Below are 14,416 nucleotides of genomic sequence, written 5' to 3' on the forward strand. Positions count from 1 at the left end.
CACTGACAGAGGCAAGGCTGCCTTGCAACCTTCCGATTGCAAGGCGAGCTCCCAACTCTTGAGCCATGATTGCCACGCATTATATATCAGTGTTAAGTGTGTTACAAAAAACATTACTCTGAAAATGGTTAGAGACTTAATGAGTGAAAAAACAGCCCATTTCTAAAGAAAACTATTGGTCAAGACCCCTTCAAAAATTAAGTAACGAATTCTGACACCTTGGAAACAAAATATAAAGAAATGTATAAAGAAAACATGCTGGACAGTCAGTTTTGTTACATTTACTATTCAGTATGTAAACAAAAAGATGCAATAGTTACAGTTCAAGGAGCAGTGTGCTGAAGTTAGTATGAAAATGTAGTTTATTTTCTTTTTCCTTTTTTTTAATTGAATTATGATATTAAGGTCTGAGATTAGAAAAGATGTACATCCTTGACATTTAGCAACATTTAAAAGCCTTGATTTCAGTTACTTTATATTCAAGTATATTTTTTAAGTATGCAAATAACCTTTTTCAGGATTTTTTTTTTAAATACGTCATTAGGCCTTGGGTTGTGGAGTGCTGTCTTATTTTCTTTCTTTCTTTCTTCAAGTATCAAGAGGGAGGATGTAAATTATGAAGAGAAGAGGGTCGAAGACTGAACCTTGGGGTACACCAGAAGTGACTGGGAATAGACGAGAGTGGAATGATTTGAGTTGAATAAACTGGGAACGGTCAAGGAGATATGATTTGAACCAGGCTAGGGGTGTGTCAGAGATACCAAGACAGGAAAGTCTGCTTAGAAGGACGGAGTGAGAGATGGTGTCGAAGGCTGAGCTCACCAAAAGGATTAGAATGTTGAGAAGACCAGAGTCAGCTCTGAGTAAAAGATTACTTTAAGTACAGCAGTTTCTGTACTGTGACATAAGCGAAAACCAGATTGAAATCTCTCGTAGATGTTATAATTGACCAGGTGTGAATGAAGTTGAGCTGCCACTACTTTTTGAAGTATTTTAGAGATGAAAGGTAGATTAGAAATCGGATGGAGGTTGTTAACGTTGTTAGGATCCAAGGAAGGTTTTTTCATACTGGAGTGACTGAAGCAATCTCGAATAAGGAGCAAACAATGCCAGTGGTGAGTGAAGAGTCAATGATAGCAGAGATGAGTGGGAGTAAGGAAGTTAGGCAGGATTTCACAAGCCCTGTAGGCATAGGATCGAGATGACATGTGGCGAGCTTTGATTTACATATGAACTCAGAAATATCAGATAAATCAGGAAGATGAAAGGTGGAAAAGGGCTCAAACTGGAGAAACGGTTCTGGAGAGGGAGTAGACACAACATTCGAACTGAGTTGCTGGTGAATGTTATTAATTTTTGTAGTGAAGAACAGCATCAAGGAGTTACAGGTTTCAGAAGAATAGAAGTGTGGTGGTAAAGTGTTGGGGGGCTGAAGAAGTTTGTTGAGAAGTGAAAACAGAGTCCTGGAGTTATCCTCACAAGAAGTGATAATACCAGAGTAGAAGCTTTGTTTAGCCTGGTTGATGGAGTCTTTATATTGGAGTACATGATATTTATAGATTTCTGCATAAACAGTTGAACCAGATTTCTTATACCTACGCTCTAGCTGCCGAGCTTTGGCCTTCAATGCTTGGAGGTTGTATAGGAATTTCTTTTATTTATGTATTATTCACATTATTTTATTGTATAATGCCTTGATGCCACTGGATTTTAACTGAGAGCCATGTTAGGCTCAGTGAGACTGAGGAAGCAGAGCGAGTGAAGGAAACAGAGTGAGTTTTTACAGGAGCGAGAGAATCAAGGACATTGAGTAAACAATTATTATAATATAACTTCAAATCATCAGGGGTAGAATAGTGGTCCGGAATCTGAATATTGTCCAATCTGGTAGTAAGAATGTCCATATCAATGTTCTTGATGTTGCGGAACGAAATTAGGCGGGTTGGCTTGGTAGAAGCGCAGCAGGTTAAATGAAAGGAGGAAGTGGTCAGTTTTGGGGAAAGTAGGAGAGTAAGGGAGTAAGGGTGTAAGACCAGAACAGCAGATCAAGTCCAAGGTGTGTCCTTTGGAGTGAGTGGGAAAGTCGATAAACTGTTTGAATTCAAAGCCCTCGAGATAGGAGAAAAGTCTCTGGTGAGCAGAAGGTTAGTATTATCCATATGAATGTTGAAATCTCCCATCAAAATAACATTTGGGGAGGGGGTTGAAAGGTGGGTTAGTAGGTTAGCAAAGTCACTGAGGAAGACAGAGTTAGATTTGGGGGGGGCGGTATACAGTAGTTTTGATGGAGGGAATAGCTCCAGTCAGCTCACATGCAAGGCACTCAAGGGGACTAAAGGTGTCAACATTAACTGGCAGGACTTTCAAGTGCTGGCGAAGAATGATCGTGAGACCACCCGCAATACCTGAGCAGAGAGGTTTCAAAAAGTAAACAAACCCCGGAGTAGTAGATTCATTCAGTTGAGAAAAGTCATCAGGTTGTTGCCAGGTTTTAGTTAAACAGAAAAAGTCAAACTTACAGTCAGATAGGAGGTCTTGGATGAGAGGTCCCTTATTTGTTAGTGAACGGATGTTTAGAAGACGGAAGTTGAGTGGAGTATTTTCTTTTTTGCTAATCGCGGTGGGTGCCCTGGGTAGATGGACTAGAGACTGGTGGTTGACAGCCTGATCAGGGTTCCTGTGAGGGCAGCGAGTAGCAGACCAACACGATTTCATTCCATTGGCGCTGTGAAAAATCCTGCGGGACCCACAATGGATATATCTCCGGCGAGGCTGGAAAGCAATGTCAGGGTGGTAGTGAAGCTCCGCCGGCGATCGGAGCGACAGCTGACCGCAAAGGCGCAGGAGCTCAGCGGCCATATAGTGAAGCAGTCCAGCCGTACAATGGTAGATGAGCATCAGGAGAATCCAGAATAGTGCCAACCAGCACAAGAACATCTTGGCCCACATCTTAGACGATGTAAAGGCGAAAGAGCCAAGCCGGCCGGAGCGACGAACAGGTTGGCTACAGTAGCTCAAACAGTTAAGCTAGTACAGCTCACTGAGAAGATGTCACAGCACATTTAGCTGAAGTAGTAGATGTTTCTGACAAATGATGTAAATCAATCCCTGGATTGAAATGGTCCTGAAGTGTAAATGTCCCTGTATATATATGTTGTTTTTTTTCCATGTTCAGTTTTTATAAAACTATATATCCATATGCAGACAAATATACATACAGTATCTCACAAAGGTGAGTACAACCCTTACATTTTTGTTAATATTTTGTTATATCTTTTCATGGGACAACACTGAAGATTTGCCACTTTGATACAATGTAAAGTAGTCAGTGTACAGCTTGTATAACAGTGTAAATTTGCTGTCCCCTCTAAATAACTCATCATACAGCCATCATTGCCTAAACTGCTGGCAACAAAAGTGAGTACACCCCTAAATGTCCAAATTGTGCCCAATTAGTCATTTTCCCTCACTGGTGTTATGTGAGTCGTTAGTGTTACAAGGTCTCAGGTGCAAATGGGGAACAGGTGTGTTGAATTTGGTGTTATTGCTCTCACACTGTCTCATACTGGTGACTGGAAGTCTAACATGACACATCATGGCAAAGAATTCTCTGAGGAACTGAAAAAAAGGATTGTTACTCTACATAAAGATGGCCTAGGCTATAAGAATATTGCCAACACCCTGAAACTGAGCTGCAGCACGGTGGTCAAGACCATACAGCAGTTTAACAGGACAGGTTCCACTCAAAACAAACCTCAGAGCTTGTCTTTTGAAAATAGACGTATGAGTGCTGCCAGCATTGCTGCAGAGGCTGAAGGTGTGGAGACTGCGCCTGTCAGTGCTCAGACCATACACACACACTGCATCACATGGCTATCGTCCCAGAAGGAAGCGTCTTCTAAAGATAATGCACAAGAAACAGTTTGCTGAAGACAAACAGACTAAGGATATGGATTACTGGAACCACATCCTGCGGTCTGATGAGACCAAGATAAGTACTCCAACATGATAACAACCCCAAATACACCTCCAAAAAAAGAACAGTGCCCTGATAAAAGAAAAAGAAAAGAAACTGAGGGTAAAGGTACTTGACTGGCCAAGCATATCTCCAGATTTACACCCTATTGAGTATCTGTGGGGCATGCTCAAATTGAAGGTGGAGGAGCACAAGGTCTCTAACATCCACCAGCTCCATGATGTCATCATGGAGGAGTGGAAGAAGATTCCAGTGGTACCCCGTGAAGCACTAGTGAACTCCATGCCCAACACAGGTAAGGCAGTGTTGGAAAATAATTGTGGCTGCACAAAATTTTGACACATTGGGCACATTTTGGACATTTTCACTTAGGGGTGTACTCACTTTTGTTGCCAGCGGTTTAGATGTTAATGGCTGTATGTTGCGTTATTTTGAGATGACAGCCAATTTACACTGTTATACAAGCTGCACACTGACTACTTTACATTGTATCAAAGTGTCATATCGTCAATGTTGTTCCATGAAAAGATATATGTAAAATATTTACAAAAATGTGAGAGGTGTACTCACTTTTGTGAGATACTGTTTATATGTAACTGTCTAACCTAATCAAATCCTGTTTTTTTTTATATGCATATTCTATATTATGTTGAATACTTTCCTTCTTGTTTTAGGTAACATCAATTCCACAACAGATCAATCATCTGAACAGGATGCAGCTTCCACACACATACAAACGACCTCCATTGTCATCTACTGTGTGATATTTATAGTTGGAACTCTGGGCAATGGCCTGGGGATCTATGTGACAGGCTTCAAAACAGTTTTTTTTTATACGGGCGACACGGGCGGTTGCCCGGGGCGGCATCACGGGCATCGGCAAAAAAAAAAAAAAAAAAAATTGCTTGTACTCATGCTGCCCCGACATCAGCCAGCGCATATTGGGAATGGCACAGGCACCTATCGGTTTTCTATCGCCCATTTGCTGGGAGTAAGAGCGCCCTCCGTTTGCGAGATGCGCCTGCTGCTTGCTGCACAGGGAGGAGAGGGCGGGGCGGCGGGGGATTCTCTGGCTGGCTGTTGCAGCATTTAATAACCAACTCGCAAAATAAAACAAAATAAAAACAAACCAACAAACACGAAAACACCAGACATCATGATACAGACTTATAATTTGCACTGGTGTTTTTTCGAAATTCAATACGCGAAAAGTGTACCACCAGTGTATGAATGTGAGCGTGAATGAATAATGGCATTGTAAAGCGCTTTGGGTGCCTTGAAAAGCGCTATATAAATCCAATCCATCATTATTATTATTAAAAGTGAGCGCGAGAGCCCTCGGTGCGCCTGCTTGCCGCTGAAGTCAAAGTAAACTTTATTGTCATCTCCGCTACATACAGTACAGTATATAGAGAGACGAGACGACGAGGCTCCAGTTACAGCAGTGCAAGTAAACAAACAATAAATATAAGAAGAGTAAGAAAACAAATATACACTTTAGGACTCGGGGTAAAGGGATCAATAACAATTTAAAATTTATAATTTACAGTTTGATGATTTAAAGTCTCACACACAATCTGTTGAAAGGGGAGGGGGGGGCGGCTGCTTCCAAATAGAGCACATTTCATTCATAATGATGTAAATCCAAGCCCATTATGTATTCATGATTTGAATCCTGGGTTGTGTGAAATCCCAGAAATACACCTTAGACAAAGTGAATCTGTGAACTAAGATGTAGGTCTATTAGGTTATGTTGTGGTGATCCTCGGGTTGGGGGATTTGTGTTCCTACTGGAGTGCAAAATTAAAACCAATGGAAGATGGACAAGAAAAGTTCAAAGCCATCAGGTGCTCAGTTTAGAAAAAAGAGAAAAGAAGAGGAGGAGAAACGAGCAAAAGATACAGATAAGTAGATGTGTGATTGGATAATGGCAGGTCATCCTGAAAGAATCAGAATCATACTTTATTAATCCCTAAGGAAATTATGTGGATTACAGTTGCTCCAATAAGAAATGGTAAAAATAGTAACAGTAACAAACTAAATTCCAAACAATACATTATGTTACAGATTTTAATATTAATTAGTCAGTGTCAATTGTTAATTTGTCCTGTTCTCATTGTATGATGAATTATGATGGCTGTTTGGTAGCTGTTTGCATACAATGCATACTCTCTCTCTCTTCATATGTGTGTGTGTGTGTGTGTGTGTGTACGTGTGTTTCTCTGGCAAAATTCAGTATGGTTCCGACAACAGTTTTATGTTAATGTATAATCCTTAATATGTTTTGTGTGTGTGTGTGGGGGGGGGGGTCCGAGGGGCCCGTCCAGCAGCCTGCCTCCGCTGGAGGGTCCAAGGGAACCATCCAGCCTGCAGTGCCACCACCGGCTCCATTGTTTGCGTCCTGCCTCACCTGTTCCTGCCTCGTCTGGTCCTGGTGCCACGCCACCGCCTCATCCACATCTGGCTCGGCGTCGGCGTCCACCTTCCAGGCCGCTGACTGGACTTTCTCTGCGGCCACCTGAACTGCTCGGATTTCTGTGCTGTCGACCCCCGGGTCGCCCTCCTGAACTGTCTCTGTGGACTCTGTTTTGGTCATGCTCCGATTGTATATACGCGCTGTGTTTTCCTTTGCTCTCTGTTAGCTGTGTGTTTGTCTTGTACTCCTGTTTAATTTCTCTGTTACCATTCAGTCCTTAGTTCCTCTGTTCAGAGTTTTCTTTTGTTTTTGTGAGTTTTATTTATGAGGAGATTTTTCCAGCAATAAAGGTGCGTTTTCAGAGTCCTGTTCTTGGGTCCACATTTCCGGCCTGCCTACCACACAGCATATCATGACAAAAACCTGGTCACCTATTTTCTGTTGGATGTAATCAGAGGACCGGCTGTTTGGGGGTAGCATTATCTTGTTTTCATATTTAATGGTCTAATGTCTCCTGACAGAAATAAGACCAACTCCCCTTCCACAATTTTCAGTAGCATCTTTTCAACTTCACCCTTCATCAGACTGCAGAGGACACTAAAATGTTTTGTTTCAGAAGGGGTAAAATTACTAAACATTACTGAAATCTTACCAAATCAAAGTTAAGGTTCTCAAACTGAAGCCCCAATTTGATTTTTACCAGCATAATTATAATATCTTGTTGATTTGTAAATAGTTGGTTTTTGTATTTTATAATTTATTTATTTTTTACATTTTATGTGGAGTGAATAAATAAAAGCACTGTGGCGGAGGTGTGGTCTTGTGTCTGCTGCAGAGGAGGGGTGACGCAGTGACAAGGGCGTCGATTTGGCATGGACAGAAGGGACATGTCCCCACCAATATCCAGCGATTATTGAATTGTCCCCACCAATAATTTGATCTCTTCGAGTAAAGAAATACAAACCCGATAGAAGGGGAAAAAAAGATCTGTCAACGTCTCATTCGCCCAGCGGTGCAGAAAGAGTTAAATTACGTTCTCTACTGGAGTCCTACCTCATGTGACAAATATGGCCAATGTGATTGGCTGTGCCTTTCAGGGAGCTCTGTTTAGTTTTAGCAGCGGCAATCCTGCACTGTGAGGACCTACAAGGAGGAGAGGAGGATGGCAGCAAAAAGGAAGAACCTGGATATAGGAAAGTATTTTTCAAAGAAACCTGTAAGTCACATAAAGTCAAGTTCACTCATAAAATGTGTCCGTCACAATAACGTTACAGGCAATACCAGGCCATAAATGCCAACCCTCCCGATTTTTCCGGGAGAATCCCGAATTTCAGTGCCCCTCCCGAAAATCTCCCGGAGCCACCATTCTCCCCAATTTCTCCCGATTTTCCACCCGGACAACAAAATTGAAAAACCATATCCTAGATTGGCCCAGCCAATAACAGTTTCCAACAATGGCTACTACTACTGCAGCTACTTAGTATTAATATTATTCTTATTACTCTTTCTGGGTCGCGAAATAAACTAACATATTTTCAGGCGAGAATGTAGTTGTGTAAACTTCAAATAACTTAAACATGTTATTGTTTGGCCTTTTTCAGTGTTTTATTTGTTCGTGAGTAAATCGGTTTGGCTGAGATTAAAGTTATTAGATTAGATTAAATAAAACTTTATTAATCCCTCGGGAGGGTTCCTCCGGGGTTTTCAAACAGAAGTGTGAGGTGGTCGAGAATCTACGCAAGCGTCCGGTTATATTTTATTTTATTTAGACAGCAAGGAGCAGACGGCAGAGGTGACGTAATTATGAAGGCTAGACCCCCCAATTTCACAGTCGCTCATTTCCGGTCTACCCGGCTTTCGGAGGACCCGGCCCACTTAGACCGCGAAGGCCGGGTCCTCAGGTGGACGCAGCCTCTGAATTTGGACACCCCCGGCCGGTGACATTTAACTTATTTTTTTCCGATAAGTAAACACTGTAAAAACCCCTTTGAATGTCTCCCTAATTCTGAGGTCTCAATGTTGGCAAGTATGTGCTTTGGCCCACATCAGTCTAAAACTGTATGTAACCATGAAAAAAGTGTTGCCATGTCCACCAGGACAGTTTAGTATAGACAGTATAGTATAGACTCCTTCACATAGTGGACATTGAGTTGTTGTGTGGGGCACCAGTACTCCATGTGTGTTGCTGTAACAGTAGTTCATGTTTAGAATAAAAAGTCCCAGCTCACTGATTTGATCGGGACAATAGTGCCTAAAATGTTGCATAATTTTGCTGAGAGATCTTTTATTTTGTGGTAATCTTAGATGAGTAGTTTTATGGACAAAAACCACCAGGTCATTCAGTGTTCCCTTAGTACTAATGTATCAGAGATGTTGGTGTACTATAACTGAAGTAATGTTGTTAAGTCCTTAAAGTCATATTCTTTTATTGTCATGACTGTATTTAAAGCTATTTTTATTTTTGTATGATACCTGATTTATATGGAATATGAAGTAAACTAAAGTCTAAAATACTTAGTCATTTGTTTAATAGTAATTTAACATTATATAATTCACATATAAAACTATGAATTGTAATTTTAAATGGTTTAAAAGCATGTAGAATAGCATATGTTGGCAAGTATATTTCTCTTTCTTTTTTTTTCTTTTTTTTTTTAAATCAAGAAGCAAAGACAAAACGGAAAAAAAAAAAGAAACGGGGCAGGGTTCGGTGGTTGAATCATCCGTCCCCACCAATGCCAAAACCAAATCTACGCCCTTGCGCAGTGAGCTCGGAGGGAAGACACGGAAGCGTGGTGGGAACAGGTGTGTCTGGGCAGGTTGATTGATGATGAGTCTGTGTATTCTGTTCTAGTGACGGCTGGGCAGAAGTGAGGTGGCAACAAACCAGGATTGTCTGCATCCTGAGCTGAAAGGCTAACAAAACCACATCTTGTGTTGCCATAAATAAAAGGGCTGCTGCCCAAACATAGTGTGTGCGTGTGAGTGTTCCGGGGTCCTGTGTCACAAGCATAAAAAATTATTCATTTTGTGCATAATTTTATATTGTTGTTGATAATAAATTAATTAAAGCAACAAAACAACCTGAAATGCTGCTTGGGAGCCGAAAGAGCCGATTCTCTAAAAAGAGCTGGAATTCCCATCACTAGTGGCATCAATAGATGTCAATCAATAGCTCAGGATGTCCTCTTACAGGATATTGCAGTAGGACATATATGAATTACAGGAATGGTGCCTTATGTAAAGGTCTCACACTCATGTCCCTGGCAAAAATGAATTGCTGAGTCTTTGAAGAATATGCGAACCCAGGGACTCGTATTTGTCCACCACAACAATCCACTTCAACATCTTGCCCCTGAACAGACACAGGTCACATAGCCATCCTTTCCCTTAAGAAGTCAATCACCATCTAAGGTGTTATTCAGTTTCAGTAGCAGTTATTGCACTGAAAGTCTGATGTGTTGCTGTTTTTACTGACATTTCCTGTAGCTTCATGTTGCTGAGTCATTTTAAAAGCACAGAAATCACAGAAGGTAATCCTCACAAGGCAGCTGTAAGCTCACTGCAGCATTTAGATGATCCCCTCCCGGATTTAGTCTGTATGCAAATTGCAGAGGAGTCTCTCCAGTGCCTTCATCACATGTGATGTGGGGGCAACTGGATTATAGTCATTCAGTTCTGATGGTGTTGGATTATTCAGTACAGAAACAAGACAGGATGTTTTCCATAACACGGGTATCTTCTCCTGAATTTCTGTTTTTGTATTTTGGTTCTGTATTCCTTATTTAGTCTTCTGGTTATGAAATTATATTTACATTCCCAGGCTTAGGAAGATGCTATGTTCTGTACCTATAGTTTCCTGATTGCGTTTTCTGTTGGGTTTATTTATCCCCTTTTGTATTCCCTTTCTATCCCTCCTGTCTTGCCTTGGTGCCATCCCTTCTGTGTGTCTGTCAAGCTCTGGTGTCTTTGTCTTTATAAAAGCTGCTGCAACACATGCAGGAAGGATTAGTTTAGAGCACAGCTAATGAATATTTTAACAAAGAAACCAAAACACCTTCATATGTTTCTCATCCCAGCATCATTGAGTACTTCCATATAGCATCGATATTTTACTGGATTTTACTACTTGTACTGACAATTAATAATAGTCTCTGCCAAACAGCCACTGTACTGCTGTTTGGTGAATCTGTGAAACATAAACTCAGACAGCTAGTGAGTGTTTGATAGGTCAGAGAGTTGTAAAAGTGTATGAGGAAGTATGAAAGTTAGCACATTGTAGCAGAAAAAATATACTTAACCACAAGCAATGACTCTTATACAATATAATATGCAAAACACAAATACAACACACTGCAATAAATACTACTCTAGTAAGACTTGTACAACCTTTTAAAAGTAATCAAAAAATATTCATTTAGGTTCACCAAATGTCATGCACTTCTCTGTTGCTTCATCAGTGTATATTGAGGCATTTCTGTTATTTTGTCTTTTCATTTCTGTCTGAGTATTGCCTCATCTCCAGCAACTCAGAGGGAGGAGTAATCAAAGATAGAGAGCAAGTATAAGCAGCAACAGATAGAGATCAACTTAGAATAAAGTCTGTCAGCTAAAAGAAACATGAGTGGGGGTAAGATGATTTACTTTAAATATAAAATGTATTAGCATTGAATACTGATATGAATTCCTGCTAAAGTGATTTAGATGATGATGCATGCCTGTTATCATTTCTGATTACAACATAAATTAACTTAAACAAATTCAAAATTTCAGCTTGCATAAAGTACTTGACATAATCTGGTAGTATATTGGAAGTAAGGGTTGCATAGAGGATGTGACATGGTCAAGCACTTAGTTTTTTTAATTAACTGCATTGCATATGCATATATATGCACTACCAGTCAAAAGTTGTAGAACACCCTAATTTTTCCAGTTATTTATTGCAGTTCAGTTCAGATCAAGCTTGAAGTGGTGCATAGGTAAATGGTTGACTGCCGCAGGTTAAAAAAAAAAGGTAAGGTTACCCAAAACTGAGAAATAGTGTATATTTCAAAATTATACAAAAAGACCTTTTTCAGGAAACACAAAATGGGTTAACAATTTAAAGCTGCTTTGCAGCAATGGACGTTGTCAAGCCTTCAAAGCTGGTACCACTAATTCCTACAGGTGTTCCAACCTTTTTGGAGTACTTACAACCCGCTCTGTCTGCATAAAAGCAGTGTTGGAACACACTGTGGTACCATAACCTCGTGAGCATCAGTTGAGCACTGTTGTACTGCAGAAAGTAGTGCGTTGCTACAAAAATGCTGAAAAAAAGGCAATTAGGAATGGAAGAGTGACAGACCCTTGTAACACTTAAAAATGTAGGTCTTTCCTACAGAGAAATTGCAAAGAAAGTCAAGGTGTCAGTGAGTACTTTTTCAAAACATAAGTCCAAACTATGCCAGAAGTACCTCAGGAATAAAGAACAAGATGGTAAGCTTGGAAACATGGAGTTGCCAGCACAGTCTCCAGACCATCGAGCTGGTTTGGGATAAACTGGACAGAACAGTGAAAGCAAACTAACCTTCAAGTGCCACATGTTTATGGGAAATTCTTTAACAGATATGGGAAGAACTTTCTGAAGAAATTTTGATTTCTATTGTAGAAAGAATGCCACGGGTGTGTTCACCTGTTATATCTGCCAAAGGTGGCTGCTTTGATGAGTCAAAAGTTTAGAAAACATTTTGGTCTGTAAATTGATTCCATTATCTCTTATTTGTACTATGCTTTCATTTCAGAATGCAATGAGACATTAAACTGCATAATTTTCAATAAAAACAGAAAAAATTGGGATGTTATAAAACTCTTGATTACACACACACACATATATATATATAATGCATGTAATCAAATATTATTTTTTGTTCTTTTGCCCTTTTTTTCTGTGCATGCTATATAATGTGTTAAATAATAATCTTTCTTAAAATACTTTCCTTCTCGTGTTCAGGTAACATCAGTTCCACAACAGATCAATCATCTGCACTGGAAGCAGCTGTGAGACACATACAAACAGCCTCCATTGTCATCTACTGCTTGATAATTATAGTTGGAACTCTGGGCAATGCTCTGGTTATCTACGTGACAGGCTTCAAAATGAAGAAAACAGTTGACTCAGTTTGGTTTCTCAACCTGGCCATAGCTGACTTCCTCTTTACAGCCTTCCTGATTTTCTTAGTCATTTCTCTCTCTCAGAGTCACCGATGGCCTTTTGGAGAACTCATGTGCAAGTTCAACACCTTTGTGAGTGTAGTCAACATGTTTGCCAGTGTCTTCATTTTAACAGCCATGAGTCTGGATCGTTGTTTGTCCATCTGGGTGGTGGTGTGGGCACACAACAAACGCACAGTCTGCAAAGCTCGGCTCATATGTGTTGGTATCTGGGTGATTGCTGCGGTCTGCAGCACTCCTTATGCCACTTTTCGCACTTTGTTGGAACATAATGGGGCACATGTCTGTGGTTATTCTATGACACCTGAACAGAAATGGAGTCTCAACATTTTTCGCTTTCTTATGGGCTTTGTGATCCCATTCCTGGTCATATTTGTGTCTTATGTGGCCATAGGCATACGTGCAATGCGCATGTCAAGGACAAGGAGACGCAGATCTCGCCGAATCATTTTCTCCATCATTTTTGCATTCTTCATCTGTTGGTTGCCCTTCCATGTTTTTAATTTTATTGAAGTAAAGCATATGACTAACCCTAAAACCTTGGCCATTGTTACAATCGTGGGTCCTCTGACTGTGAGTCTGGCTTTTCTGAACAGCTGCTTGAACCCCATCCTCTATGTCTTCATGTGTGAAGAATTCATAAAAAAGCTTCGACAGTCCATATGTTTTGTACTCGAGAGTGCTCTGGCAGAGGACCATTTATCGTTTATGTCCACTCGCTCTGTGTCATCAACCTTATCAAGGATTTCCCGGAAGTCAGATGCTGCTGCAACTTTAGAGAAGATCGACCCAGCTGCTTTTGAACCCTGCACAGAAAACAAAGTAGTCATCACTGAGGAGACACCAAACCCCGAATAAAAACTCGCCGTTGGCAATATAAATTTGAATTAATTTTCTAATGTAAAATTTAATCTCAGGATGATTCAGATTGTAAATTTGTGCAAAAAAATCTAAAATGTCCACATGTTTTCTTGTTTTGTTTTGTGACCCCTACTGTTTTCTTTAGATTTTTCTAACTATTCCAGGGGAAATCTCACTATGCTCCATGCAGTAGTAAGAAAACTAAACTAGCCATAATAATAGAAAACCTATGTGGTTGTGCTGAAGCTTTGAATTGTGGTATTTAATTTGTTAAAATTAATTATGTAATCCATACAGTCATATTAAAATTTTTCACTTAAGAACAGCTTTATATTTGTGTATTTGAGTAGATTATTTCATGTTTATTAATATCAGCATCCACTGAACTGTAACCAGAGACTAAACTTTGAGCTTTTTGCATTTTTCAACCTGTGAATAAAAACGTGCTGAACAAGTACATTTGTCTGCCTGCATGATAAACCTGACTTACACCTTGTTTTTGTCTTATCTCACAGGATCAATGCTGTATCCCGGACTTGTTGCATTTCATAGTACAAAACGTGGCATTCAAAACATGGTATACCAAAAACCACATGATATCAATTCAAAACAGAAGCAGAAGAAAAAAATAAGTGTTGCACACTTAGATTAAAAGGAACTGAAACCCGTGTAACTTTGTGAGTCTGACTTCACTGTATATTCTGCAATACATAGACATAGTACATTGTTACACATTTGTGCACAGTCTCACACAGCTTTTGCTAGGCACACTGCACTACGGTGAGTGGCCTGGCTTGTTTACTCCCACTAGAGCTGCTCATTTTAGGAGATACTCTCTCTTGTGGTGCAATGGGGGAATAACTACTCTTCCAGCGCTACATCTCAATGGAGACTGGGGCATACATTGTTTTAAAATCACTAAAGAAAATACCATATTTTATTTTATAACATTC

General features: G+C 40.1%; 1 protein-coding gene across 2 annotated transcripts; it reads left to right on the plus strand.

Annotated features, from left to right (window-relative positions):
• The first annotated feature begins 10,905 nt into the window (after nt 1-10,905).
• LOC116335478 (chemokine-like receptor 1) lies at nt 10,906-13,947 on the plus strand. Of its 2 annotated transcripts, XM_039619153.1 has the most exons (3): nt 11,002-11,022; nt 11,339-11,406; nt 12,382-13,947. In XM_039619153.1, exons 2-3 carry the CDS (start codon nt 11,376-11,378, stop codon nt 13,458-13,460), a joined length of 1,110 nt encoding a protein of 369 aa, XP_039475087.1. In that variant the 5' UTR covers nt 11,002-11,022; nt 11,339-11,375; the 3' UTR covers nt 13,461-13,947. The 2 variants fall into 2 exon arrangements, with proteins under 2 accessions (XP_031615040.2, XP_039475087.1); XM_031759180.2 differs by lacking the exon at nt 11,339-11,406 and having other exon boundaries at nt 10,906-11,022.
• The last annotated feature ends 469 nt before the right edge of the window (nt 13,948-14,416 follow it).

The sequence above is a fragment of the Oreochromis aureus genome, linkage group 11, assembly GCF_013358895.1.
Source record: "Oreochromis aureus strain Israel breed Guangdong linkage group 11, ZZ_aureus, whole genome shotgun sequence".
NCBI classification, from domain to species: Eukaryota; Metazoa; Chordata; class Actinopteri; order Cichliformes; family Cichlidae; genus Oreochromis; species Oreochromis aureus.